We start from the raw sequence: 26,639 nt of genomic DNA on the forward strand, positions 1-26,639 counted from the left end.
AGCGGGCCGGGCGGCCGCGCCCGGGCGGCGAGCGAGGGAGCGCGGGAGGGGCGCGGGGACGGCGCGAGAGCGCCCCGCCACTCCGGCCTGAGCGGGGCCCCGGGCCGGCCGGCCTGCCTCGCCATGCAGCCCCCGAGGTAGAGCCTGGACGGCGCCGAGGAGCGCGGAGCGGCGCGCAGCCGGCTTGCCCGCCCGCCAGCCCGAGACGGCCGTCCGGCCTCGCGCCCGCCTTTTCCCTCCAGCCCGGACCCCCCTGAAATATGTTCAGGGGCGCTTGGATGTGGCCCGGGAAAGACGCCGCCGCGCTGACTATCTGCTGCTGCTGCTGCTGGGCTCCCAGGCCGAGCGACAAACCTTGCGCCGACTCCGAGCGGGCGCAGCGATGGCGACTGTCCCTGGCGTCCCTGCTCTTCTTCACCGTGCTGCTCGCTGACCATCTGTGGCTGTGCGCGGGGGCCCGGCCCCGGTCCAGGGAGCTGAGCAGCGCCATGCGGCCGCCCTGGGGGGCCGGCCGGGAGCGGCAGCCGGTGCCTCCTCGCGCGGTGCTGCCGCCGCCGCCGCAGCCGCCCGGCCAGCCCAGCGCGCCCCCAGGCACCTGCGGCCCGCGGCACAGCAACCTGACCAAAGCCGCCCCCGCCGCCGGTCCCGGGCCGGACTGCGGCGGCGTCCCAGAACCCACGGGGCTGGACGCAGCTTGCACCAAATTGCAATCTTTGCAGAGACTTTTCGAACCGACCACCCCAGCGCCCCCTCTACGGCCCCCCGACTCCCCTTCCCGTGCCCCGGCCGAGTTCCCCACCGCCAAAAAAAACTTGCTCAAAGGCCACTTTCGGAACTTCACTCTTTCCTTTTGCGACACCTACACGGTCTGGGACTTGCTGCTGGGCATGGACCGCCCCGACAGCCTGGACTGCAGCCTGGACACCCTGCTGGGGGACCTGCTGGCCGTGGTGGCTAGCCCGGGCTCCGGGGCCTGGGAGGTGTGTAGCAACTGTATCGAGGCGTACCAGCGGCTCGACCGACATGCTCAGGAAAAATATGACGAGTTCGACCTCGTGCTGCATAAATACTTACAGGCAGAAGAGTACTCAATCCGGTCCTGCACGAAAGGCTGTAAGGTAGGGACTGGCGTCCGCGGCCACAACGGCTGCCGCTTCGGCGGCGGGAGCCGTGGCGGTGGGACCGGGAGAAAAAAGGTTTCCCCCTCTACCCACCTCACCTCCCCCCATCACCCCCACCGTTCTCAGTGGGGCACGTGTAGTGCTACCTTGGGACCCTCCCGGGAAGCAGGGCCTCAGGGATTCAAGTCAGGTAACCACCTGGCCAACTTCTATTGATTCTGGCTTTGGGCACCACATGACTGGGGCTTTCTCCCGCCCCGCCCCCCGCATGAGGAGGGAGGGGTCCGGGGGCCCCCCGGTTGGCAAAGGGATGGAAAGAGGGCTCTGGCTCCCCTAGCCCCCGTCCTCACCTAGCGGTGCCCCTTTCCTTTCCTTGGCTGGAATGGAAAGTCCTGGGACTGGCTGGTGAAGGGGGAAGGCCAAAGGCGGGGGAAGAATATTTGGCAACCTAACCCTGACCCTTTGGCCCCTGCCAGTGGGTGAGAGGAGGGGCACTTGGTTGTGGGGCACAGCACACTGTTGACCTTATATGACCTGAGGTGGCTGGTCAGAGTCTAAGCAGGTGGAGCCCCAGGGTGCCTGTTTTCTCCCGAGGAGGGTACCTGCCAGCTCCTCTCCCCTGACAAGAGAAGGAGCTGGGAGCAGGGCACAGCAGCTTGTGGGAGGACCACTGGAGGCTGGTGCATTACAGAAGTCCCAGTGCTTTCCCAGTGCCCTGGGGTGGCAGTGGAGGGAAAGCTGGCTTACTGGCTGTTGGGGACGGGCATCCAGAGGAGAGGCGGGGCCCCTGCAGAATGGGCCTGCCTAGGGCAGAGCTGAGTGTTGAGAAACTTCTTGACCCTGAGCAGGGTCGTTCTGGACAGTGGGTGTATGGCGGCTGTAAACATTTGGGACATGGTGCTACTGCTCTGTTTGTGCAGCCTGGCCAAATGGCCTGCCTCTGAGAGGAAAGAGAACAGCAAGGTCAAAGGGTCAAGTGAAGCGGAGACCAGGTGGGGTGCTGGTCTCACCCATCCTCAAGCTGGGGGCTGAGAGCTGGAGAGGGAGACAGTTGCCTCCTAGCCTAGCTTGTCTCCCTCCGAGGCTTTGGGGAGGGACAGAAAGTGCCCCTTTCCATCTGACGTGACCCCTGCGGACTTCTGCACGGTTCCACGCTCTTGGTGGGCTCCATAGGGATTTGGGCAGGGGGTTGGGGAGGAAAGGGGTAGCTCCTTGCTCCTGACTTCACTTTCTCATTCTCCTTTTTCCTGTTCTCGTAACCTAGCAGTCTCCCTCCCGCCTCCCTCAGCCTCAGCTGACTCACTGCCTCACTCACACTACCAAATGAGATATTCCACTTCTTAAAGGTGTACAGACAGATAGACACACACACACACTGCCAAACAGCACCACCACCACCCCGGGCAAAGTCACACAGAGGTAGAGAGAGGTCGTCACACCCACAAACGGTGCCACAGAAGCAGACAAGGTGTCATACACATGCACATCTCCCCAGGATGTCAGAGACACACAGGCAGAAGTACTGTCACATGAAAAAGGACACATTTTGTCATATAGAGATAGAGACACACACCCTTGATGTCAGTGCGAGCAGAGGGACACGGGCCACTAGCAGACGGAATAAAGGATGTCTGTCTTTTGTGGCCTTCCCTCCAACCCCGTGGCCCCGACTTTTTCTTTCCCACAATCTCCAGGATGAAAAAGAGACCATGCTACAACTTTCCCGTGGGGTTTTCTCCGGGTCATAGTTGGCTTCAGGCTCTGTCTGATCCGGCACTAAATAATAATCCCTCATGTTGATTATTTTTACCGAGCAGTTTGATGGAGGAGAAAGACAACTGATCTCTTGGATTCAGGAGGCCTGATCATCTCTACCACTTGTTCGTAGTGTGACCTTGGGCACGTCGCTTCACTTCTCTAAGCTTTTGTTTCCTCATTCGTAAAACAAGGATAATAATCCTGGCTCTGCCCACATCCTGAGTCTTTTGTGAGATTGAAGTGGGAAGAGGTAGCTGATAGTATTTTGTGAGAATAATAGAACACCTGACAGTGATGTCCTCCTTAGGGTTTGTAGCCTCTTTCACGTGTATTATGAGATCACAACTGCCTGGGGAGGCTGGTAATACCAGCATCATAAGCCCCATTTTACAGATGGGGAAACTGAGGTGCAGCGGGCTCAAGCAGTTTGCCCGAAAGCCACTCGGCTAAGGAGCAGGAGTACCAGGCCTCCAACCCGCGTGGCGTCGGTGCTAAGCTCACGCTTTGGCCATGGCCTGTCATCAGGTTCACAATGGCCGGGGCCCTCCCTGCTCTCCTTTGTCTCCTTGTCGCTTTCACATTCTCACTCTCTCTCTCTCCCTCTCAAGTGAACTCCGCCTGCTCTCTTGCTGCCTGCTGTGCTGGGAGAAGGGCAGTGTCAGCTCCACAGCTTTCTTCCTGTCTTTCCCACCCTCTCCAACGTGCTCTCCCTTCACTGAGGCCTACACCCACAGGCCTCTAGATTCCAGCTGTGTTACAGGCCCTACAGGAAAAGACAGCCCTGCTCTCCTCCTTCCTGCAGCCCCTCTGTCTTCACCCCAGTGCCCCACCTCTATCCCAGGCCTTTTTTGCAGATCCCCGAGCCTGCCCCCCAGCTTCAAGCCCTGCTGTCCAGCCCCTCCCCCAAATGGGATCCCTTGGAGATAATACCACATCCTCCAAGCTTCTCCAGGGTGGAGAGCCCACCACCCCAGGCCAGGGTGAGGAGGCTTCCTCTGCTGCTGGAAACCAAACCTGGAGCCTTTGCTCCAGGGCCAGGTGACCCCCATCCCTGGGGGCCTGTCCCCAGTATTTCAGTTAGATCTTTCCCGGGCAGCCCCAGAAACCCTGTTCTCTCCCTTTGCAATATCTGCCCCTGTTTCGGGCCACACAGGGCCCCACACATCATACCTGTCCTCACTGCTGCCTGTGACACCTCCCAATTTAGTACCAGCTGCGACATTTCCTTAATGTGTGACTGACTTCCTCTCACACAGCAGGGCGATGATAACTTAGGAAGGCCAATGCCCATTCTCACGCTGGCCTCTCCCAACCCCTGGGGCCCCACTCCACCCCTCCCTTACCTCCCTGTGCACGCATCCCCTCAGCCCTTGCCTCCTGCTCTGCTTGGCCCTTCTGGCCCTGCCTGTGGTTACTGGACCACCCCCTCACTCCCCCAGCCCTCTCCATCTCCCAGCCCTGCCAGGCCCCGCCTGGTTGTGATTGCCTTTTCCTCCACCTCTGCCCCTTCCCTATTCTAAATTGAGGATAGCCTGATGGGGGGTGGGGGGGCAGTGGTGGAGATGGGAACAAAACCCTGGCCTCTTCTCTCATAGCTCTGATCCAAGAGGGGATAGAAGCCCAAGAGAAGGCCAGTTCTCAGTTCTCTCACTAGCCGTAGGGCCACAACCGTAAAGGTTAGTGCCAAGGAAGGATGCGATAGTTCTGTTCTCTTCGGGACTGGCCCACACCCACCTGGCATATTGTGTGTTTGGTTCTGGGTCTCACACTGAGCAGTTTAGGAGGAGGCTAAAACTCAAGTTCTCCTGGACAGAGTTGAAGGAGCTGTTTCACCTGAAGAAGAGGAGACTCAGGAAGGTGTGGTCTCCAACTTCAGACCTCAGAGGAGTTGTCAGGGTGCAAAAGAAGAGGCATGTCCTGCTTAACCCCAGAGGGACTTCATGGTTAGAAAGTCCTGGGTTCAGACCCAGCTTTTTTTATGTATTACCTGTGTGACCTTGAGCTAGGGACTTCAGCTCTCTCAGCCTCACTTTTCTCATCTGTAAAATGGAGGTAATTCATCAGAACAGCCCTATGAGCTCATTATTAATGAGAAGTCTGCACAGTACCTAGGCCTGGCATATCAGTTGTTCAGTTAACAGTTTTTTTTTCCTTCCAAAGAGGGAACAGAGTGCCTTGAGAGGAGGTGAGTTCCTGCTCCCAGGGGAAAGGTCTAGCCTGATTCAGACAGAGCCCTGGGGGAAATGCTGTGGAGATGACTCTGACTCCGGAGTCTAGGGCAGGTTGGACCAGCTGACCTCTGAGGTCTGTGTCAGCTCAGACTTCAGGCCTGCTCCCTCAACAGCAGCATTGGATGGGCAAGGCCAGGGAAGGAGGCCCAACACCCACACCCAGGGGAGGGGGCTGCCAGAGCCAGCACCTCGCCTTCTGCCCGTACCCGCTGGGGACCTGCTCTTCCTCCACTCCGGCTGGCAGCTGTTTCTGCCTCGCTGCCTTCCTCTCTCCTCCCACCTGCCACAGTTTTCCTGCCAAGCAGGATTCCCAGGCTAACGCTGGTGCCGAGAGCAGGAAGCTCGGGGCACTGGGCAAAGGGCAGGAGCCCCAAGTTGGCAAGTGGTCCCTGTTGTCACCCAAGCTTTCAGGCACGGAGCAGTGCCCCACAGTCAGCCTCCCTGACCCGGGGTTCGTGAGGGCAGAGAGAGTACCCTAGTCCCCACTTGGGGGTGGAGGAAGGGGGAGGCAGTCAAGAAGCAGCCTCCCAGGACCATGGCAAAGGCTCCCGTGAGGAGGGGCGTCCGGATCCACCGAAGCTCGCCGGCCATGAACGTGAGCACCGGGCTTCTGGGTAGGGCCGGGGACAGGGAAAAGGCAATGTTTGTAGCTGAGACAGGGTACAGGGGCTTAAACGTGAGAGTGGGAACGTGGCCTCGTGCTGCCCACACCTCTCCGGATCCCCTCACCCCTACCCTGACCCACCCCACTACCAATCCCCCTATTCCTCCCAATTTTGCCCCACAGCCAACACCCCCCACATACCAATGACCCCACAGCCTTCCCAACCTTCTACTAGACCCTTCCCAAACCGCACCCACACCTCACTCCTCCAACGCCCACTTCTCCCCACAGTTACCCCCACCTGCTCCCACCCCTCCCCTTCCCCCCACGCCCCTCCCTGCTCCTTCTAACGGCCAGCCCTCTCCCATCTCCCATCCAGCTCCACTCCCCTCATCTCTCACCTCTACCTCACACTCCACCAACCTTTACCCTGCGTCCTGACCATCTTCTGGCCTCATCCCTAACCCCCGTCCCGGCACTGCACCTCTTGCCCTTGCCTCCTGCATGCCCCCTCACCCCTCGCATCCCTCACACCCCACTCACACTTCGCCTCTCTGATCCCCATCCCTCCTGCTGCCCCCCCTTTCATCTTCTGGTCCCCTCTTCTCCTGTCCCCTTTCTCCCTCTCTGCTCTTTTTCTCCTTCCTGCCTTCTCCCCTCCCCACTCAGTGTGGACGTGTGTGTGTGTGCATGCACACATGCTTAGACACATAGACACACACACAGACACAGTCTTCTTCATGGCGACTTCCCACAGGCTGGTGCCTGACTACTATAGTCACCATAGCAACGGGAACCTCCATGAAGGATAAACTGGTATCTCCTGAAGGTGGGGGCGGAGGGGAGTTAAGTGGAGGGAGGGAGCCCAGCAGCCTCCCACCCAGTCTCATGGTCTGACTGGAAGAGTCTGCTGAACACAGTGGAGGTAAGGGTGAGGAAAGGGAAGACAGTGGGTGGGGCTGAGATTAAAGGAGAGTCAGGGATCTCCGAACACATCACAAGCATGAGAGGGTGCCTCTAAGCCATGTGGGTGCGTGTTGGTCTCCTCCCCAGGCATCGGTGTCTCAGGGAAAGGGCACACCCACCCTTCAGTGTGTGGGTGCATATGTAGGACGACACCTGAGGCTCGAGGGTGGGAGTTTGCCCTAGAAAAACTTCTCCCTCAGGGCAGTTCTTTTATGTTCCCACCCTGTGAGGCTGTTTACCTGCTGTGTGCCCTTGCACACTGGGCATCAGACCTGCCCCCACCCCTACTCCCCCATCCCCAGCTCACGTCTCAGCCACATGTGGATTCCAGCTGCAGGTGTTTGCTGGAAAACCAGGGGCAGCTTCTGAGGGGGTTTAGACAAATGTGGGCCTCCAGGAGCACCATTCCCCAATGCTGAGCCGGGAGGCCTCTGGGGAATAGGTGTGTTGTGTTCCTGTGGTTACAGGCGCACAGACCAGGGTGTGTGCAGGGATGCTGGACCAGACTTTTCTCCCTGGGCATATGAGGGTGTTCAGAAAAGCCTGAATTTTTGATACCTCAAGCCAGGCAGGTGCTTAGAGAGGAGAGCAAGGGCACCAGGTGAGTTGCAGCTGGCCCTGGTGAAGGAAGGAGTTACCATGGAGTGACAGGAGCTGCCAGGACCAAAGCTCCTGTTTGAATGGATTCTGGAAAAAGGAGCTGGAACCTGAGCCACAAGTCTCTGGGCCAGAAGGTGAAGGCAGGCTGGTGCCAAAGAACAAAGGGAAAGGGGAAAAGAAAACTGCCAGCTTTCAAGTGCCTGGGAGATGCCAGTGGCTTTATGTGTGTCCATGAACTCATTTAATCCTGATAGTCATCCTAGCAGGCAGGTACTCTCATTATTCCCTTTTTACAAATGTGACAACTGAGGTTCAGTGAAGGAAAGTGACCGACCCATCCAGGCCACATAGCTAAAAGGTGGGAGAACTGCCACACAAACCCAGGTCTGTCTGTTCTTTCCCCAGTGCACACATGTATAAAGAAAATCTTAATAAACTCCCCCAGCTGTCAGAGGCAATGCCCAGCTGGCTCTTGAGAGGCTGGAGTGAGAAGCTGACGAACTGCAAGGGAAATCCAGCAGCACCTACTGGCAACTTGTAGGGACCCCCTGGAGTGGCTCAGATCCAAAGTGGGGACCCACCAACATCCTCCTTGTTCAATACCCCAGTCTCTTGCCCTTGAGCACCAGTGATAATCACCAGTATCCTCTTGAGATTGTGACAGAGGATGGGCGTGAGGAAAGGAGGTGTTTGCTCCCTCCTTTTTCTGCAGGCTCTACCAAGGAGATGGGAGGAGCTGGGCTCCTCTTGCCTGGAAGGAAGGTATCTGTTAGATTCTCAGCCCCAATCTGCTGGAAGGATCAACCAGGGCAGGAGAGGAGTATGTCTCCTAGACAGACCTAGTGCAGGCCTGAGCCCTGCCCAGCAGCTGCTGGGAGAGCTGGGAGGGGAAACCGTGAGACCTTGTCACCCCAGAGCCTGTGGAGGCCTGGCTTGGGCTTTGGACACCCAGTTCCCATGCCAGGCTTTTGGTGAGCCCTGGCCTGGGATGGCTAGGCTTCTCTTGGAGGTAGAAGGAAGTGCCAACTCACCAGGCTCTGCCCGGAGAAGGACGGGTGGTGGTGGTGGGTGTTACCATTGTTTCCTGTCTTTGTATTTGGTTTCCAGCAGATAGCATGGCTACCTGGCTGATCTGTGAAAGGTGAGCGTATCTGCTTAGTGTTGAACTCAACTAAAACTTCCAGCCAGGTTAATCCTTCAGAGCTATTATAGACTCAGAATCTTTTAAAAATACCTCTTTTTCCAATTGCCAAAAAAATGGTCTCTGAGAAATTTTGGAAAATAGAAATATAACAGAAAAAAGGTCCCAGAGATGCTCTTAATGTTATAGTGTATTTCCTCCTAATATGTCTTTTTGTGGCATAGTTTTTTATTGTGGTAAAATATACATAACATCAAATTTACCATTCTAATCATTTTTAGGTATACAATTCAGTGGCATTAAGTATATTTGCAATGTTGTACAACCATCTCCACTATTCATTCCTAAAATGTTTTTATTCCCCTAAACAGAAACTCTTTACCCATTAAACAATAACTCTCCATTCCTCCCTCCCCCCAGCCCCTGGTAACCTCTATTCTATTTCCCATCTCTATGAATTTTACTATTCTGAGTAATTCATATAAGTGGAATCATACAGTTTTTGTCCTTTCGTGTCTGGCTTATTTCATTAAACATAATGTTTTCAAGGTTCATCCGTGTTGTGGCATGTATCAGTACTTCATTCTTTTTTATGGTTGAATAATATTCCATTGTCTGGATGTACCACATTTTTAAAATTCATTCATCTCTGTGGACACTTGGGTTGGTTCCACCTTTGGACAATTATGAATAAAGCTGCTATGAACGTTCATAGACAAGTTTTTGTGTGGACCTATATTTTCATTTCCTTCCACATTTTGGCTATTGTGAATAATGTTGTTATGAACACTGGTATACAAGTATCTGTTTGAATCCCTGCTTTCAATTCTTTTGGTTATATACCCGGATATGGACTTGCTGGATCACGTGGTAATTCTATATTTAACTTTCTGAGGCACCTCCATACTGTTCTCTACAGTGCTGCACCATTTTATATTCTTATGAGCAATGCACAGGGTACCAGTTTCTCCACATTCTCATCAACATTTATACTTTTCCTTTTTTGTTTTTGATAATAGCCACCCTAATAGATGTGACTATATATTTTTACATAGTTGAAATCATCCAGGTTTTTTACCCTGCTCTTTTTAACTTATTGCTAAAGTTACACTGGATATCTTTCCATGTAATTAGATATTCACAAACCTCTTTTTTATTTGGCTGTGCCACATGGCTTGCAGGATTAGTTCCCCTAGCAGGGATTGAACCTGGGCCCTTGGTAGTGAAAGCATGGAGTTCTAACCACTGGACCGCCAGGGAATTCCCACAAACATCATGCTTGAAGGGCATGCAATATCCCATCCCATGAATTTAGTGCAATTTAGTTACCTAGTACCCTATTGTTGGATAGTTACTTTCAACTTTTACTATTGTAAATAATGCTGTGATGGATATCTTTGTCCATAAATCTTTGTCAGATCTATGATTCCTTTTTTTTCTAATAAATAGTATCTCAATCATTTTTTTCTTATTTCTCTACTTTGCTGAGTTTCTTAAATCACAAAATAATGCACCTTCATTGTACCAAATCTAACAATACAGAGGTTTATAAAGAAACCTCTGTATTCCTCTTAGTAATCTTCCTGTTCCCTCCCCTCCCAGTCCCACTGCCCTGAGGTCACTGATGTTAACAATTTGGTGTGTATGCTTCCATCCCTCTCTGAGCTTACATCAACATTTGCACACAACATGACTTTTTCTTTCCCTTGTTTTGCATACAAATGGAAGCATATACATTAATTCTTCAGGATGAACATTTGGAACTAGTCTTACAGAATCAAAGAGTATTAACCTTTCTAAGGCTTTTGACATACAAATTTCTTTCTTACCAAATTTCTTTCCAGAAGGCTGCTTCTAGTTTATACCCTCGCCAAAAATGTGAGACTAATTTACCACCCTTGTCTAATATTGATTATCATATTTTTTTAAACTTTACTAATTTGGAGCTGAAAAGTGTTATAGCATTGGCTTGTAATTTGCATTCCTTAGGTCAAATTTTGTTTTTCCTGTTTATGGGTCATTTGTATTGCCTGTTTTGTGAATTGTCTGTCCATGTCTTGTGTTTTTATTATTGATTTGTATGTATTCTTTTATATGTATTAATGATTTTTTTCTGATTACATTTGTGGCAGTTGTGTTTTTTTTTTCCATTTATTATTTGAATCTTAGAGCTTGAAAGGAGGGCATGGGAAGGAAAGGAACTATCCCAGGCACTTTTTGTATACTTTATCTCACTTAATTCTTACATCTGTCTTGTGAAGTGCATATATATTTATCCCCATTTTACTTAGGAGAAGAGAGGCTCAGAGAGGTTAAGTAACTGGCTCAAGGTCATCCAGCTAATAAGAGTTGGAGCTGGGATTTGAATCCAGGTCAAATCCAGGGTACCCAATCTGTACCAGTGTAATTTTACTATAGGTAAAGCTTTGTGCTAGTTGCTTTACAGACATCATTTACAGAAAGGTTAAGGATATGTGCTTTTATTATCTCCATTTTGCAGACAAGGAAAGTATAGATCAGGGAATTTAAGTAATTTGTTTGAGTTTTCATAACTGGTGAGAGCAAACCTGGGATTTGACCACAGGACTGTTTGAGGTTAAAGATGTTTGACCCTGTCTTCTCCCCATACATGCTGCCTCCCTAGGGACCATCTTCTCGGATCCAAATTGAGACTCAGAGAGGGAGAGTACTTTGCTTACAGTCACATAGCAAATTAGTGACTCAGTCCCTACCTCCTTACAGATGACTTGTCCAAGTTCATACATCCAGTTAGTGGCAGAGCCAGAATCTGAACCCAGCTCTGGCTAACTCTCCACCTGACTGGAGCAAAGGCTTTTCGAGGAAGAACATTTATGGAGCAAGCTGGGGAGAAGGAGCAATTAGGTAGAGTGTTGTGGCTGCCCTGAAACATTTCTGAAGGAATGGACTCTAGTATTGGAGTCTTCCAGGGCAAGGCAGTTCCAGGAGCCCCTACGTGACAAGACCTAGAACAGGAGAACTCATGTCCAAAGGCAAGAAGACCTTTCTACAAGGAGACAGCTGCCTTCCCATCACCAGTTGCCAAAGATCAGAGCAGGAACAGTTGCCTCTTTTCAACACTCCCAGGGTGTGTGTGTGTGTGTGTGTGTGTGTGTGTGTGTGTGTGTGTGCTCCCATGCGTGCGCACATGCATGCGCACATGCATGCATTTAGAGGAAAGAGGAAAGGGAGTGCTTTGATGGGGGAATGGAAATGGTCATTTGTAGCCCCTAGTACCCAAGTATTCTTCCCCCGACACTCCCTTACAAAGAAAACTTTACTCATATTGGGAATGAGCTGAATACACTGATTTTAGAAAATCACTCTCCCATCCAGTCCTAGAAATCTCTCCCCAACTTGACTTGAAATTCCATCAAAAAGATTTGTTTAAGTAACAAGCTAATTACTTCAATGGTGATAGTGAAATGGAGGGACCATCCTAGGGGCAATATGGTGTATAAGCTTGGGAACTGAAGCCCAGGTAAACTTGACTTCACATTCCAGCTTGAAATCTGTCTTCTCCATAAAACAGTTGTTGAGACCTTTCATCTCTCTTGGAACCTCATTTTCTTTGAATTCAAAACTAAGAAATAGGGTCATTATTAGGCTTCAATGACATATAACATGCTAATCTCTTAAGAGCACAGTGTCTGTGAGATGGAAAGTGCTCGGGAAATGGTAGCCACCATATATTATTATTGGCTGTGTGGCCTTGGACGAGCTTTTTTTTTTACTTTATTTTTGGCTGCGTTGGGTCTTCGTTGCTGTGCGTGGGCTTTCTCCAGTTGTGGTGAGTAGGGGCTACTCTTTGTTGCGGTGCACGGGCTTCTCATTGCGGTGGCTTCTCTTGTTGCGGAGCACAGGCTCTAGGCACATGGACTTCAGTAGTTGCAGCACGCAGCCTCAGTAGTTGCAGCATGCGGGCCCTAAAGTGCGCAGGCTTCAGTTGTTGCGGTGTGTGGGCTCAGTAGTTGTGGCTCACAGGCTCTAGAGCACAGGCTCAGTAGTTGTGGCGCACGGACTTAGTTGCTACACGGCACGTGGGATCTTCCCGGACCAGGGCTCGAACCCGTGTCCCCTGCATTGGCAGGCGAATTCTTAACCACTGTGCCACCAGGGAAGTCCTGGACAAGCTATTTTAACTCTGGTCCTTCCTGTCCTCACCTGTAAATGTATCTCCATCTCAGGGGGTGGTTGTGAGGATTCAATGAGTTAATAAAGGTCAGCTGCTTAGAACAGAGCCTGGCGTATGGTAAGCACTTAAAAAATGGTAGCTATTATTATTGTCACCTTAATTAGATGTGTTTGATCTAAATGACTGCTTAATACTCAATTGAGATTGACAACACTTTCCCTTAGGAGAAGGGAAAGGTAATTTGGGAGCAGCAGGTGAAGTGTCTAGTGTGGAGGTGGAAGGTTAGGAGCCAGAAGGCAACTGGAGAGATTCTAGTGAATGAGAGCACAGAGATATGCTCAGGTAGGGGAGGGAAGAGCCAGAGATGGAAGGACTCCAAAGCCTTGATTTACCTCACCCCCAGAGACCAAGCACAACTAACAGGTCCTTTTATTAGGTCTCTCCCCAGCCTCTCATCTGTTTAGCAAGGTACTGTGTTTGGGGACAGAAGTAAGGTAGGGGCAAGGAGCTGGTTTCACAATGATCCCTGCAGGAAGCTGGAGATTTCTGCCTGGGCCTGGGCCCAGACTAGCAGTGTGTGCCCCCTGGGAGGGGGCAGCGGGATTTTATACCAAACACATTTGTGTGCAGCTCAAATGAAGCTATGGTTGTCATGTCACACTGGCACCATTTCTATGGTGGGTGGCCTGCACAGCTGTTGGGCACAGAGGCCCTTAAAGTTGCCCTCCTCTCATATTAGTTCTCTTTGGCTATGGGGCCACTCATTAATTCTGCTGGCCTGTTAAGCTGACCTGACCTAAGCCCATGCCCCAGACAGTGGTGATGGAGTAGACGACCCATGGCTGGGCAATAGGGCCTGGGGTTTTGTGGCTGAGTCTGGCAAGGTTGGTCAGGTCAAGTCTTAGGGATTTTGTTTTGTTGTTTTTGAGGTTCGTGGCTGCATATCAGTTTATATATTTATTTTATTTTCATTTTATCAAAGTAATATATGTTCATAATTTTAAAAGACATATAAGCTACATATATATAGTCACTCTTCAGAGTTAAACACTTGAAACTCTCTTAGCTTTTTCTTCTGATATTTATTGTCACATTTTTAATGGTGTGCCAATACTGCTATTTCTTGACTTTTCTGTTTGAAATATCTTTGTGCACACAACGATACACACATATACATATATATACATGTATACACATATGTATATCTATTCCATATATAGATATATATTCTTGTAGCATCTGTCTTTTAAATGATATATAACGTAATATCTTTTAAATGATAAATATAGAGCTCATTGCTTATGATTAAAACAGAAGCCCTCTGCTCCAACCCTAAGCTTCACTCTTCAGAGTCAAACACTTCTAAACCTCTTAGCTGTTTCTTCTAATATTTACCTCCACATCTCTAAATGATATACCAATACTGTCATTTCTTGATTTTTTTTCTGATTTAAATATGTACTGCCTTTTTATTTTTTTAGAGTGGGATTTAGCTCTCTTACTACCAGCAGCACTGTATGTGCACTCCCCTCATATATCGAATATTGTCATATCACAATTTCTGGTTTTAACAGTATTCCATATTTACATTATAAGGATTATAAATATTGTTCACAGCTGAGTCATGTAGAATACTGTGATTACATTTTCTTCCTTGGCCAACTTGTTTTCCTGGAGTTAATAATTGCCTCTTTTTTTTTTCTATTTGCTTAGTTTTCTATGATTTTTTTTTTTTTTTGCTAATGCATCCCCAATTTCTCCATCAAAGCTGTAAAATTCATGCAACACATTACATAACCCATTACTTTCACCCTTTTCTTGGAGATCTCCACCTTACTCCAGTCTGAGCTAGTTGCTGGAGGCTTGGTTTTCAAGTGCTTGGATTTCAAGTACTTAGCAGGCATCTCTTCTGTATACCTAATTCCATGTGAAGTCCTGAGGGAAATACACAGATAAGACACAGTCCCTGTCCTCAGAGAGCCTACCATCTCAAGGATGTTTAATTCATTCAGATATCTTGCCAGAAGGCTTGAGCTCCTTCCAGGGACTTTGATCTAGGCTGTGTCTTTGATCGCACACTCCAGGCAGAAATTCCCCTCTCCATCTCCACTGAATTACCGAAGGAATACAATACAGTCTCCCAGAGAGCAAATGTGGTCTTAGGCTGCATTAAAAGAAACAGAGCTTCTAGCATAGGAGGGCTGATACTTCTACTTGACTCTGTGTTGATAAACTCTGTCTGGGGATTGCATTCAGTTGCAAGGGACATAGAAAAATAGGAACTTGTCTGAATAGGAACAACCAGGGTAGAACAGAGAACTGGAAACCACATCCCAAAAGACAGTTGAAAAACTAGTTTGGCTTCTTGGAAGAGTAGTCTACACATAGCTCTCTCCATTTTTCTTCCCTCACATTCCCTTTTAAATTGGCTTCAATTTGGTTTCTGCCCCCACTGCTCCACTGAAACTGATCTCACCATGATGAGACTGCCAGCATGTCCTCGTCTGCTGACCACTCTTATTCTTTGAAACTCTTCTCCCCTAATTTATAGAATGCCACTCTCTTCTGTTTCTTCTCCAAGCTCTTAAACCACTCCCGCATCTTCATCAGATTCCCTTCTTCTACCTGCCCCTTAAATGTTAGTGTTTTCCAGGGATCCACTGTTGGTCCTTTTCTCTGTGCGTTAATTTCCCCTAGGCAATATCCTCTACTTCCTTGGCTTCCACTATTGCTTTATCAGTCAGAGTGAGCCAGGTTACGCTGTAGTAGCAAACAACTCCCAAATATCAGAGGCTTAACACAACAAACAGTTATTTCTTGCTCATAATACGTGTCCAAAATAGGTCAGCAGGGAGCATCTGTTCATGATAGTCACCAAGAGACCCAGGCTAGTAAAAGGTCCATTTCAACACCACTTCCACAGTCAGCAGCAGAAGAGGCAAATCGTACTCCAGCTCTTAAAGCTTCTCCCCAGAAGGGATCCATGTCACTTCAACTCACATTTCATTGGCCAAAGTAAGTCTTATGGCCATGCCTAATTTCAAAGGGTGTGGGAAAGTATAGTCCTACTATGTTCCTGATGATTAACTCCTTAACCCTTGATGACTCCCAAACCTTTATTTGTAGCCCAGACCCTCCTTCTGAGCTCAGACCAAACCTTTATTTCTAGCCCAGACCCTCCTTCTGAGCTCAGACCAAACCTTTATTTCTAGCCCAGACCCTCCTTCTGAGCTCAAACCATTGTGTCCAACTGCCTCCTTGACATTTCTACCTAGCCTAGTATATACTGACCTATGTTTCAAAGTCAGCATGACCAAAAACTGAATTCATCTTCTTCACCCCCAAATCTACTCCTCCTCCTGGTTTCCCTTCTTTAATGAATGAAACGACTATTCATCCTGCCACCCAAGCCAGAAACCTGGTATCCCCATCACCTCTCATTCAGATCGTTGCAATAGGCTCCTAACTGGTCTCCCTACCTCCAGTCTTGATGCCTATGCTCCATCATCCACACTTTCAGAACATAAGTCTGAAAAGTTAGTCAGTGATAAGACTAACTTATCACTGACTTAGAAGTGATAAGCAATCTTTTAAAAAGCAGTTATTTAAAATCCACTAAAGGCTGTCCGTTGCCTATAGGATGAAGCCTGGCTCCTCCTTAGCATGCAGAACATATCATAATATGGGCATGGCCTTCCTCCGTAGCCTCATCTCCCATCATGGCCCCCTTTGTACCCTCTAACTATGCTAAACTACCGACAGTGCCTGAATCCGGCACTGTTTCACACCTCCAGGCCTTTATACCTGCTTATTCCTTTGCTTTAAGTGCACTTATTCCTGCCCTATTCCACCCAGTGAACTTCTACCCATTTTTTCCAAGCCCCAACTCTAGCCTCTCCCACATGGAGATATTTTCCTGTGCTTCAGCCCTCAAAACACCATTGATCCTTCCTCCCTTTATGCTATCATTGCACCAAGTACATACTGCTTATCACAGTGACTTCTAATGATTGATGCACAAGGTTGTCTGTCCTGCTCCTTAAAGATAGCAATCTTGTCTTCCCTATCTCTATCATATGTAGTTCCCCAGCACAGTGCCAGGCACTTGAACATGTTCAGAAATTGATCATTGAAGGAAAAAATGAATGGGAAGACCTGACCTGATTCAGGGAAGTTTACAAATACCTCCTGCAGGGCTGGCATGGGGACAGGAACTTTATGGTCCCAGAAGAGCTAGGAGGAGCCATGAGCAATGCCACAGAGAGGCATTATCTCAGCTCAGAAGGAGAAAGAACTTCTTTAACTGCGAGACTGGTCTGAAGATATGGGCTGCCCTAGGAGAGAGCGTGCGCCCTGTGACAAGAGGTGCGCAGTCAGTAGCTGGATAGCTTGTGGCAGTGACGTTGGAGTGGAAATTCCAACAGCAGATCGGGAGGTGGAGTTATGATTCTCACAGTCCTTCCTATTCTCGAGTGGTCGTGAACCTGCCTCCTCTGCTCACCTGATTGATATGGGTCATCTAGGCTCCTTCAGAGAACTGCTCCTGCACTAGGGACGCCACTTCTCCACTAACCAGGCTGCCCCTGGCCTTGGAGCAGGTGGCCTAAGAGGCTTGGAGGTGACTGGACCCTCTGGAACTGCAGTAGCTCTGGGTTCTTATCCACCTCTCAAGCCATCTCCCCCGCCTTTCCTCCAGGCCAGGCCAGGCCAGGCCAGGCCACTCTGACTCATGACTGCTCATTCTCAGCAGCAGGAAAGCTGTTGCTTATTTTTACAGCCACTTAAGTAAAGCCATGTCATCCACCTGCATTTGCCCTGTAATGCCTCTAATCTCAGTCTGACTCTGCCAATCCCAAGGAACTACTCCCAGAGTTACGTCCAAGATCTCCCTCCCCTGGGTTGGAGAGATTGACTTTGACCTTACCCTGTTCTGATCCAACTCTCTGAAAGCCCAGAATCAGGAATAGGAGCATGTGGCTCTTTTCAGACCTGCCCAAGGAGGTCCTTCACACAGTGCTATGTGTATTGATGGATGCAGCACAGAGAGACGTGGGATTAGTCACCAGAGTACCTCCCTTCTAATCCTGGCTTTATAGCTGATTTCTTGCATGTTTATGACTTGGCTGAACCAAATCCCTTTTCTGAGCCTCAGTTTCCACCTAGGCGAAATCTAGGGGCAGGGTGGTTATTTGTGTGCTGTGGACAGTGGGTTTCATTCTCAAGCCCAGCCCAGATTGCCACTCTGCCTCCACGGTCTCTGCAGCTGCAGCTCCTGGCCAAGTGTCCCAGGAGTGCATTAGGAAAACAAACAGCGATGAAGAGGTCTGTAGGGAGGATTTGGATGGGGAAATAGGCCCTAGGGAGGGAAGCAAGTTGGAATCCAAGAAGGAAACTGCCGACTTCCTGGTTGGCAGGAACTGAAGCTCTCCTCTCTGGAGGGTCTTCCCGCCCCCTAACCGAGGAGTCCAGGATGGCCTCCTCTTTCTAAACCCTCTGGCCCTGAGTCTTGGCTGTGGGCTGTGTTTGTAGGTACGCACTTGTATGCATTCCCGTAGCACCCTGGGGGCCAGGAGAAGTCACATGCTTCTTCCCAGAGGAGCATAGGGATGAGAATGCCCTGGCCAAGGCTGCAAGCCGGGGAGCAGGAAGGTAAGGCTCTCCAGGTCCTCCCACTCCTCCCTAAACTAGCAGCTGCAGAGCCCAGGATGGGTGGGGATCCCCCTCGTCTTACCTGCTCCCATTTCAAGAGTGGTTTAAGGGACTTCCCTGGTGGTCCAGTGGGTAAGACTCTGTGCTCCCAGTGCGGGAGGCCTGGGTTTGATCCCTGGTCGGGGAACTAGATCCCGCAGGCATGCCGCAACTAAGAAGCCCACATACTGCAACTAAAGATCCCGTGTGCCGCAACTAAGACCTGGTGCAGCCAAAATCAATCAATAAATATTTTTTTAAAAGACATTATAAAAAAACAAAAACAAAAAAAGAGTGGTTTAACAGCCCAGCCGGGAGGAGGGGTGGGATAGCCTTCTCAGCTTCCTTTTTGGGTTAATTGGTGTTCCCTCTAGTTACTCCCTGCTTCCTTCCCCTCCCAGTTCCCATAGCAACTTGGCTGTAGCAGCCAGAACTTGATTGAGCCCAGCGGTGGCCTGCTGGAGGTGGGGAAGGGGATTCTGTAGGGAAAGGAGGGCACTGTCAGGTCAAGGCTTTCCACCCCACCCATCATCTGCTGCTACCTTGAGGGTCCAGGATGGTTAAGCTCAGAGGACAGGGCATGATGAAGAAGGCTTTCCTGCCAGGGCTGGAGTTTGAAGAGCCTGAAAGCCAAGAGCAGGCCTGGTTCTCCTCGGCTCTCCTCCCCTCCCCACGCTTCTGTGTCCTGCCCCCTGAGTTTGGAATGCAGCCACTGGTAGGATGGTCCAGTAGGAAGAACCCTGGAGTTCGAGTCGAGAAACTGGGTTTCAAGTTCCTCCCTCTGCCACTACTTTATGTGACTGTAGACAAGTCCTTCCTCCCCTTTTCTGGGCCTCAGTTTCCTCAGCTATAAAATGAGGCAGGGCTAAGTTATCTGCATATTAAAATTAACTGAGGTGTTTTGAAAAACTCTAGATGTGTGGGCCCCACCCACAAGGATTCCGACTGACTTGGTCTGGAGTGCAACGTGGGCCAAGCAGAAGCATTTTTAAAAGACTCTCTGAGTGATTCTAATATGCAGCCAGAATTGAGGAACTAGAGCAAAAGACCTCCGAGGGTCTCCCAACTGACTGTTGTCTGGTTCTGAGACATTTCTTCCTTTGCCCCGCATGCCCCGCCTCCAGCCAGCCCTGCAGCTCTCCGAACGCAGCTCTCCTGGCTCTTCCCCATCCTTGTGGCTGAGTGCCCAGGTCCCCTGCAACTGCCCAAGCAACCCGGTCCCCTCTGGCTCAGTCCTAACACTGATGAGATGGGGCAAGTGACTTAGGCCTGCCTAGGGAAGAGGGCTACAGAGACTAAGGCAGGCTTGCTGTCCAGGTGGTAGCCCTGAGAGCCAGACTTTTCATCTGAGAAGGACCCCAGCCCCTTTTTAAAGCACGTGGGCCAGCAATGACCTCAGCTGGCCATATGTGGGGCTAAGGAATTGGATTACCTCTCAGCCCCTTGTCACTCTACTTCCTCCATTCCTCTCACTGTCTTGCCACCCACAGGCCTGGTGTCCTCCTCTGGCAACCTGCTCGCCCACTTGTTGCCATGGTGACTCTGGGGCCGTGGGGCTTGAGGGAGGGCCGTCTAGCTAAGGAGAAAGGCCTCCCTCCCACTGTCAGGCCACCCCTCTCCCAGCCCCTCCTCCCTCAACTCCCTCTCTCTCTCCCAGAGCAGAGGTGGGGAGTGCCCGGCCACCAGCGCCTGCTATTAGGCTAATTGCAGTTGCCTGGGAGGAGGGCCGGCCCTCCACTGCAGCCTCACCTGGGAGCAGGAATATTGAACCGGAAGAGCCCAGGGAGAATCCCGCAGGGGCCTCTGAACCCCAGCAGTGGAGGACTGGGCTGTTCCACACAATTCAGGGTGAGAGTGGAGGTGGACTCTGGGTCCAGGCTGCAGAGGTTGGGGCAGAGGCTGTGGGCAGAGCCGCCTCTTGGCACCCTGGGACCCACAAGATGGAGGGGGGGTCTCCAAGGTACTGGGGCCCTTAGCGTTAGGGATATCCTTTTTGTTTGCTGTCTTACTTTTCTTTCCGTCTCCCCCATCTCCTTCTGCTCTCTTATCCCGCTTTCTCGTCTCGGCTTTCCTCTGTTCCCATCTTCTTTACCCGCCTTTATTCCCCTGCTGGCTCTTGAACCCTCCTCTTTCTTCCTCCGTCTTCCTTACCCCTCCTCTTCACAGCCCATCTTCCACGTCTCCTGTCCCCCACCCTGTTATCCCCTGCTCTTTCTTACCCTTCATCTTCTCTCACCCTCACTGTACCCCTTTACCTCCCTTACACCCTCCATCTCTTATTCCCCTGCTTCCTCCCCAACGCTGTTTTTTCCTACCCCCACTATTACCACTATTTCTCACCCTCCAACTCCCTACTCTTTCTTACCCTCTCTTTCTTCCTCCCCTCCTCCCTTGTGCCCCCGGACTCCACTGCCACTCTATCCAACCCCTGAGCCCCTCTCCTACCCCTCTAGCTCCCTCTTCCCCTGCCTCTTACCTTTACTTGTTCCTTTCCACCTCCTTCCACTCCCTTCTCACTCCATTGCACATACCTTTTATCCCAATAATTTCACTCTTAAGAGTTTATATAAATAAAATATAACACAAGTGTTCAAGAGAGGTGTGTACAGACCTACTCACCGAAGCATTGTTTGTGATAGTGGAAACCTGGAAGTAATTTAAATGTCCATCCACGGGAGATTGGTATCCTTTGCACTTCATTCATATGAAACCATTCTCCATTCTTTTTTTTTTTTTTTTTTTTTTTTTAACCATTCTCCATTCTTTTAGCACACCATGCGTGTGCTCACATCTGTACCTTTCCTTAAGCTCTTGCCTCAGTCCAGAATGCCCTTTTGTCTCATCTCTGCCCATCCCATCTAAAATCCTACTTTGAGTCCCAACTTAGCTCTTTTTTTTTTTAATATTTATTTATTTATTTTTGGCTGTCTCGGGTCTTAGTTGTGGCACGCGGGATCTTTCGTTGTGGTGTGCGGACTCTTCGTTGCAACACGCAGGCTTCTCTCTAGTTGTGGCGCGTGAGCTCCAGAGCACGTGGGCTCAATAGTTGCGGCCCTCGGGCTTAGTTGCCCCATGGCATGTGGGATCTTAGTTCCCCGACCAGGAATCGAACCCGCGCCCCCTGCATTGGAAGGTGGATTCCTAACCACTGGACCACCAGGGAACTCCCCCAGCTCAACTCATACCCTCACTGAAATCTTTCCCGGCTTTTCTATTTGCTTCACTCCAGTGGCCAGTGGTTTAACTTCTCTTATAGTATAGAAAATGTGCCATAGTTTCAAGTTAGATCTGTCTATCCATGAAACTGAAATTTCTTTGAGAGTAGGGACATGTCCTCATTTACTCATCTGGTTCATTCCATCAACAGACTTGTTTTTTTACATATATTGTGCTGAGTACTCAATATGGTCAATAAGACCGACCCACGTCTGCTTTCATGTGTCTTACATTTTAGTGAGGATGACAGAGAAAAACAAAACAAGGATGCAGACAAACTCATACTGTGGTGAAGAAACATTTAAGAAAAAGAATAATGAGGGGGCATTCTCTAACTAGAGTGGTCAGGGAGACCCTCTCTGAGGAGGTGACTTTTGAACTGAGGCTTCAAAGTTGAGAAGGACCTAGCCAGGCCAAAAGTGGTGGTGGGGGGGGCAGGGGGAAGAGCATGTCAGGCCAAGAGAACAGTGTGTGCCAAGGCCCCAAGGTGGGAAGAAGTAGGGCATGTTCAAGGAAAAGAAAGAAAACCTCAGCGTGTGGAGCGTTATGAGCCGTATGGGAGAGGTAGAAAATGAGGTTGGAGAGACAGACAGGGGCCAAGTTATGCAGGGGTTTGAAGTCTGTGGTCGAAAGTTTGGGTTTTATTCTAAATGCATTGAAGCGTTTGAAGCAAGGGAGTAACATGATCGAATGTCATTTTGAGATCGCTCTTACTCCTGTGTAAACAATGCATTGGAAAGAGCAAGAGTGGAGGCGGGGAGGCCACATAGGAGACTGTTGTCCAGGTGACAAATGACAGTGCCTGCACAGAGTCGTGGAAGTAGAGGTAGAATTGGCATGCCTTGCTGGTGGACTGCGTGTGGGGATGCTGGCAAAGAGAGGAGTGATGGCTGACACCTAAGTTTCTGGATTGAATACCCAGGTGGATGGTCATGGCACTTAACCGAAGTGGTCAAGACTCAGGGGTGTGGGCAGATTTGGAGTAAAAAAAACAAGAACTGAATTTTAAGATTTAGAGCATGTTAAATTTGAGAAGCCAGTGAGATATCAAATCTGTGTTCCTCAGGGGGGTAACTTGCACCACAACCCACTACCACCCACCACTACCACCCATCACCATGCCCCTGCCCCCCACTTTGGAAAAGGCCAGTGTGGGATTACATTGCCCAAGTCCATGTTCACAGTGGAGTTATTTGTATTTGAGTGTAAATGTTTAAAGTCTGTGTAAGAAGCTCTGACCACGTTGCTCAGAGTGTGGCTGAAAGGCCTCTGGCCGCAGAATGACCTGGACCCTTGTTCCAAAGGCAGATTCCTGAGCCCACCTCAGTCCTCTGGAAGCTGAATTGGAGGGGGCCATCTGCCTTTTTAACAAGTGTCCCAGGGGATTCTGAGGCACACTGAAGTCGGAGAACCATCGCTACAAGGAGCAACTATGGGAAGGTGCCCCTGAAAATATGAAGAATGGATGTGGGCAGGGCTCTGGGTATCCTGTTAAAATGCAGGTGTGACTTGTCAAGTCTTGGGCAGGGCCTGGGATTATGCACTTTTCACAAGCTCCAAGTGATGGTGATGTTGCTGGTCCAGGTTCACACTTTCAGTAGCAAGGAGTTAGATCAGTGGTTCTCGATGGGAGATGATTTTGCCCCCCACCCAGGGGATATTTGGCCAATGGCCAGAGACATTTCTTGGTTGTCACAATGAGGAGGGGGAGGATGCGACTGGCAACTACTGGGTAGAGGCAAGGAATGCTTCTCAATATTCTATAAGGCACAGGACAGCCCCCACTACAAAGAATCATCCAGTCCAAAATGTCAGTAGTGTCGCCGTTGAGGAACTCTGGTCTTGATGATAGCCAAAGAGTATAGAGCAGGGAACCTTTCTTAGCCAGGACCAAGTGCCTGGTGGAAATGGGCTAGATGAGGGGCAGGAAGTATACCCATGAAGTGAAACGGCTAAGCAAAGTTTCCAAATGAAATGTGGTGTCTGCTCCACTCCAGGGTGGACGCCAACAGAACAGAGCATGGGTTAAGTAGAGCTTGAAGGCACATGTGGTGCTTGGTAAGGCAGATTCCTGTTTTTATTAAAAATAACCCCTCACATTTGTATTGCACTATAGAATTTACAAAACATTTTCATATGTGTCATATTATTTGATCTACACAACACCCTAATGAGGTAAAGCAAAGATTATCCTCTCCATCTCTTTTCTTGAGTTTAGAAACTTAACACCATCAGCCAAAGAAATGTTTGCTGAATTGAATGGAAGTGAAATTTACCTCCATATAGGTGACCTCAGACAAGTCAGGACATCTCTTGGGACCAGCTATAAAGTGGTATGGTTGGATGGGCCTCTGCCAGCTCTGATTTAGGAGTCATTTTGTGATTTTACCAATGAACAAATTCAAAGTCTTGGATGACTGCAGATTGGGGACTTGGGAGTTCTGGCTATGAAATGGGAGATTTTAGGGTAGGAGGTAGTGGTCTTGACCCAAACCCTTCTCCCCCACCCCCTGGATCCTGGGGTTGGGTTGGTGAGCACACCGTACCCTCCCCCTATAGAGTACAGTTACACCCCTCCTCATCCCTCTCCTCTGAGGCAGAAAGGGGCTGGCGCCTGGGCTGATGCTTTTTCCTCTCCCTACAGGCTGTCTACAAGGCCTGGCTGTGCTCAGAATACTTCAGCGTGACCCAGCAGGAATGCCAGCGCTGGGTGCCCTGCAAGCAATACTGCCTGGAGGTGCAGACCCGGTGCCCCTTTATCCTCCCTGACAATGAGGAAATGGTGTACGGAGGGCTCCCTGGCTTTATCTGTACAGGTAAAGGCAGGGCCCTGGGAGGAGGGAGGAGGCCAGGGGCCCAGAGCAGGCACCAGGTCGGGGCTGTGGGAGCAGGGAGGACAACAAGGAAGTTGGGTCAGGAGAAGGTTAGTGGCTGCAGGATTAGGTAGTGAGGCCCCAGGTTGGGATGGGGCAAAGTGGAATAGGGGGAGAGAGCAGAGTGGCCATCTGTATCCAAAACATACCTGGCCAGGGAGTTATCCCAGAGAAACTGTCTGGGGTCCCTGGAAGATGTGTCCAGAAAGGGATGGTGCTAAGGGGCAGGGGGAAGAGTCTTGGGCAGGACTACCAGAGCAGCCCCAGCTTTGACAATCACCTCTCTGAGAAAGGCATAGCCAGCAGCCCCCTTAGCACCCCACCCCGCCTTGCTTATCCATTGGCAGGGTTGCTGGATACTTCGCCAAAGCGGCCGGAAGCCAAGTGCTGTGACGTGCAGTGGGTCTCCTGTGAGTCGGAGAAGAAGAAGTTCAAGGAGTCTGAAGCCCCCAAAACCCACCACCAGCAATTCCACCACTCTTACTTCCACCACTACCACCAACAGTACCCCCACTACCACCCCCGCCACGACCCCCCAGGCCGCCTCAGCCACAAGTCCTCCCTGCTGCCGGTCTCTGGGGGCTCCCGCCTCAGTCCCAGCAGGATCCGGCTCTACGTCCTTGTTCTCATGCTCCTCCATACCATGGTGTCCTTCTCCAGCGGCCAGGGTGGTGGGGGACCGGGCCTGGAGGCACTGCCTGCCCTAGACGAGGGCCTGACTCGGGAAGAGTGACAGCAAGGAGGGAGATCAGACCTCCACCACACACCGACATCAGCTCCAGCGCCCCCCCCCCCAGGGGGAGGGGGAGGGGGCCCCTCCCGTGGGAGGTGTAGGACCAGGTGGGGGGCGGGGGAAATGGGGCAATCACACATCGCCCCCTACCAACCCCCACTCCAAAAGCAGCTCCAACAGAACCGCCAGAGGGCCTCAGGGAGCTGCAAAACTCACTGGGAGAAAAAGGCAGGAGCAGCAGGTGCCCCCCTCCCAGGCCCCCATCTATGGGGCTTAGCCAAAAAAAAAGGGGGGGAGTGGGGGGTGGAAATGCCCACCGCCACTGAGAGCCCTGACCCCAAGGAGGGAGGCTGCTTACCCAGCCTTGGCCCTTCAGGGAATGTTGGGGGGCACAGAGGGGAGAAGCTCTTTCCCCCCTCCGCATTCCTTTTGTTGCCACGATCCTTAATTCCCTCCTGCCCATACCCCTACAGGCAACGGCAGACGATGCAGCGGCCCTCCTCCCGCTCCAGCGCACCTTGTCCCATGTGGGGCCGCCACAGGGAAGGGCCAGGCTGGGACATGAGGTGTACACAGTTGCAGCTAGGTCAGGGCCCCAGTTAAGCTGTGCCCCAGCACCCTAGGCGATGAGGTATAGGAACGGGGTGCAGAATGAGTGGCGGGAGAGAGTGGAGATAGGGAAGAGGGAGAGGAGAGGAGAGAGGTGGGCAGAGGGCTTAGAGAGATGGCTGAATGGGCTGTCACCACCTGGCTTTGGGGGGGGCAGATGATCAGTGTTGAGGCAGGCTCGAGGACACGTCCCCAAATCAGAAAGGGTTGCGTAAGGAGCCCTCTGGAGAAGGAGCACAGGGACTGCCGCTGTCCGAAGGGCCATATCTTACAGAAGGTGCACATACTCCCAAGGGCCACTCTTGCCCTGGAGATCTTGGCCTTGGGGCCAAAGATGTTTCCATTTCTGATCTCCATGGGGAGGAGGGACTTAAGCCCAAGAGGGTCAGGCCTGGCCTGGGTCCCCAGACTCCCCCATCTCGTCCTAGCCCAGGCCTCCATGAAGGAAACCTTGGTGGCGTTGCCCCAGAGCTTTCCAGAGGTGAGCCTCCCCCGTCCCCAGCCTGTCCCCGTCCCCAGCCTACCAAAGAGTATTCATCCCTTCTCATCCCTGACCCCATGGGTTACTATCCCAATTGTGGAACCACCAGACTGCTCCTCACCCTGTAGCAGGTCCCCTAATCCAGCCACCCCTGCCCCTAGCTGGAGAAAGTCCAGAAACTGGCAAGAGGACCCGCTAAATAAAGACGATGTGCTGTGGTCCCTTGGTTGAGAGACTTGAAGTGTTTAGTCAGGCTAGAGAGCTGCACGAGAGAAGAGGCCTGGAGAGCCCCTTGGGGGCCATTAGCCTTGTGCTGATCTCCTAGGAGCGGGAGGCCACATGGCCTGGGACATCTACAAGCCAATAGGAGCAGACGAGGAAGGAAGCCACAACTGTGTTCCTGGGACAGGCCAAGCGGCTTTCAGTGCCAGAAGGGCCTGTGTCCTGGGATGCAATGCCAGTGAG

At 51.0% G+C, this 26,639-nt stretch overlaps 1 protein-coding gene across 1 annotated transcript; it reads left to right on the forward strand.

Moving 5' to 3' along the window:
• Window positions 1-26,639, forward strand: NALF2 (NALCN channel auxiliary factor 2). Its single transcript, XM_068533333.1, has 3 exons — window positions 1-1,118; window positions 24,123-24,294; window positions 24,699-26,639. Exons 1-3 carry the CDS (start codon window positions 261-263, stop codon window positions 25,082-25,084), a joined length of 1,416 nt encoding a protein of 471 aa, XP_068389434.1. The 5' UTR covers window positions 1-260; the 3' UTR covers window positions 25,085-26,639.

This window comes from Eschrichtius robustus, chromosome X, assembly GCF_028021215.1.
Source record: "Eschrichtius robustus isolate mEscRob2 chromosome X, mEscRob2.pri, whole genome shotgun sequence".
Classification (NCBI taxonomy): Eukaryota; Metazoa; Chordata; class Mammalia; order Artiodactyla; family Eschrichtiidae; genus Eschrichtius; species Eschrichtius robustus.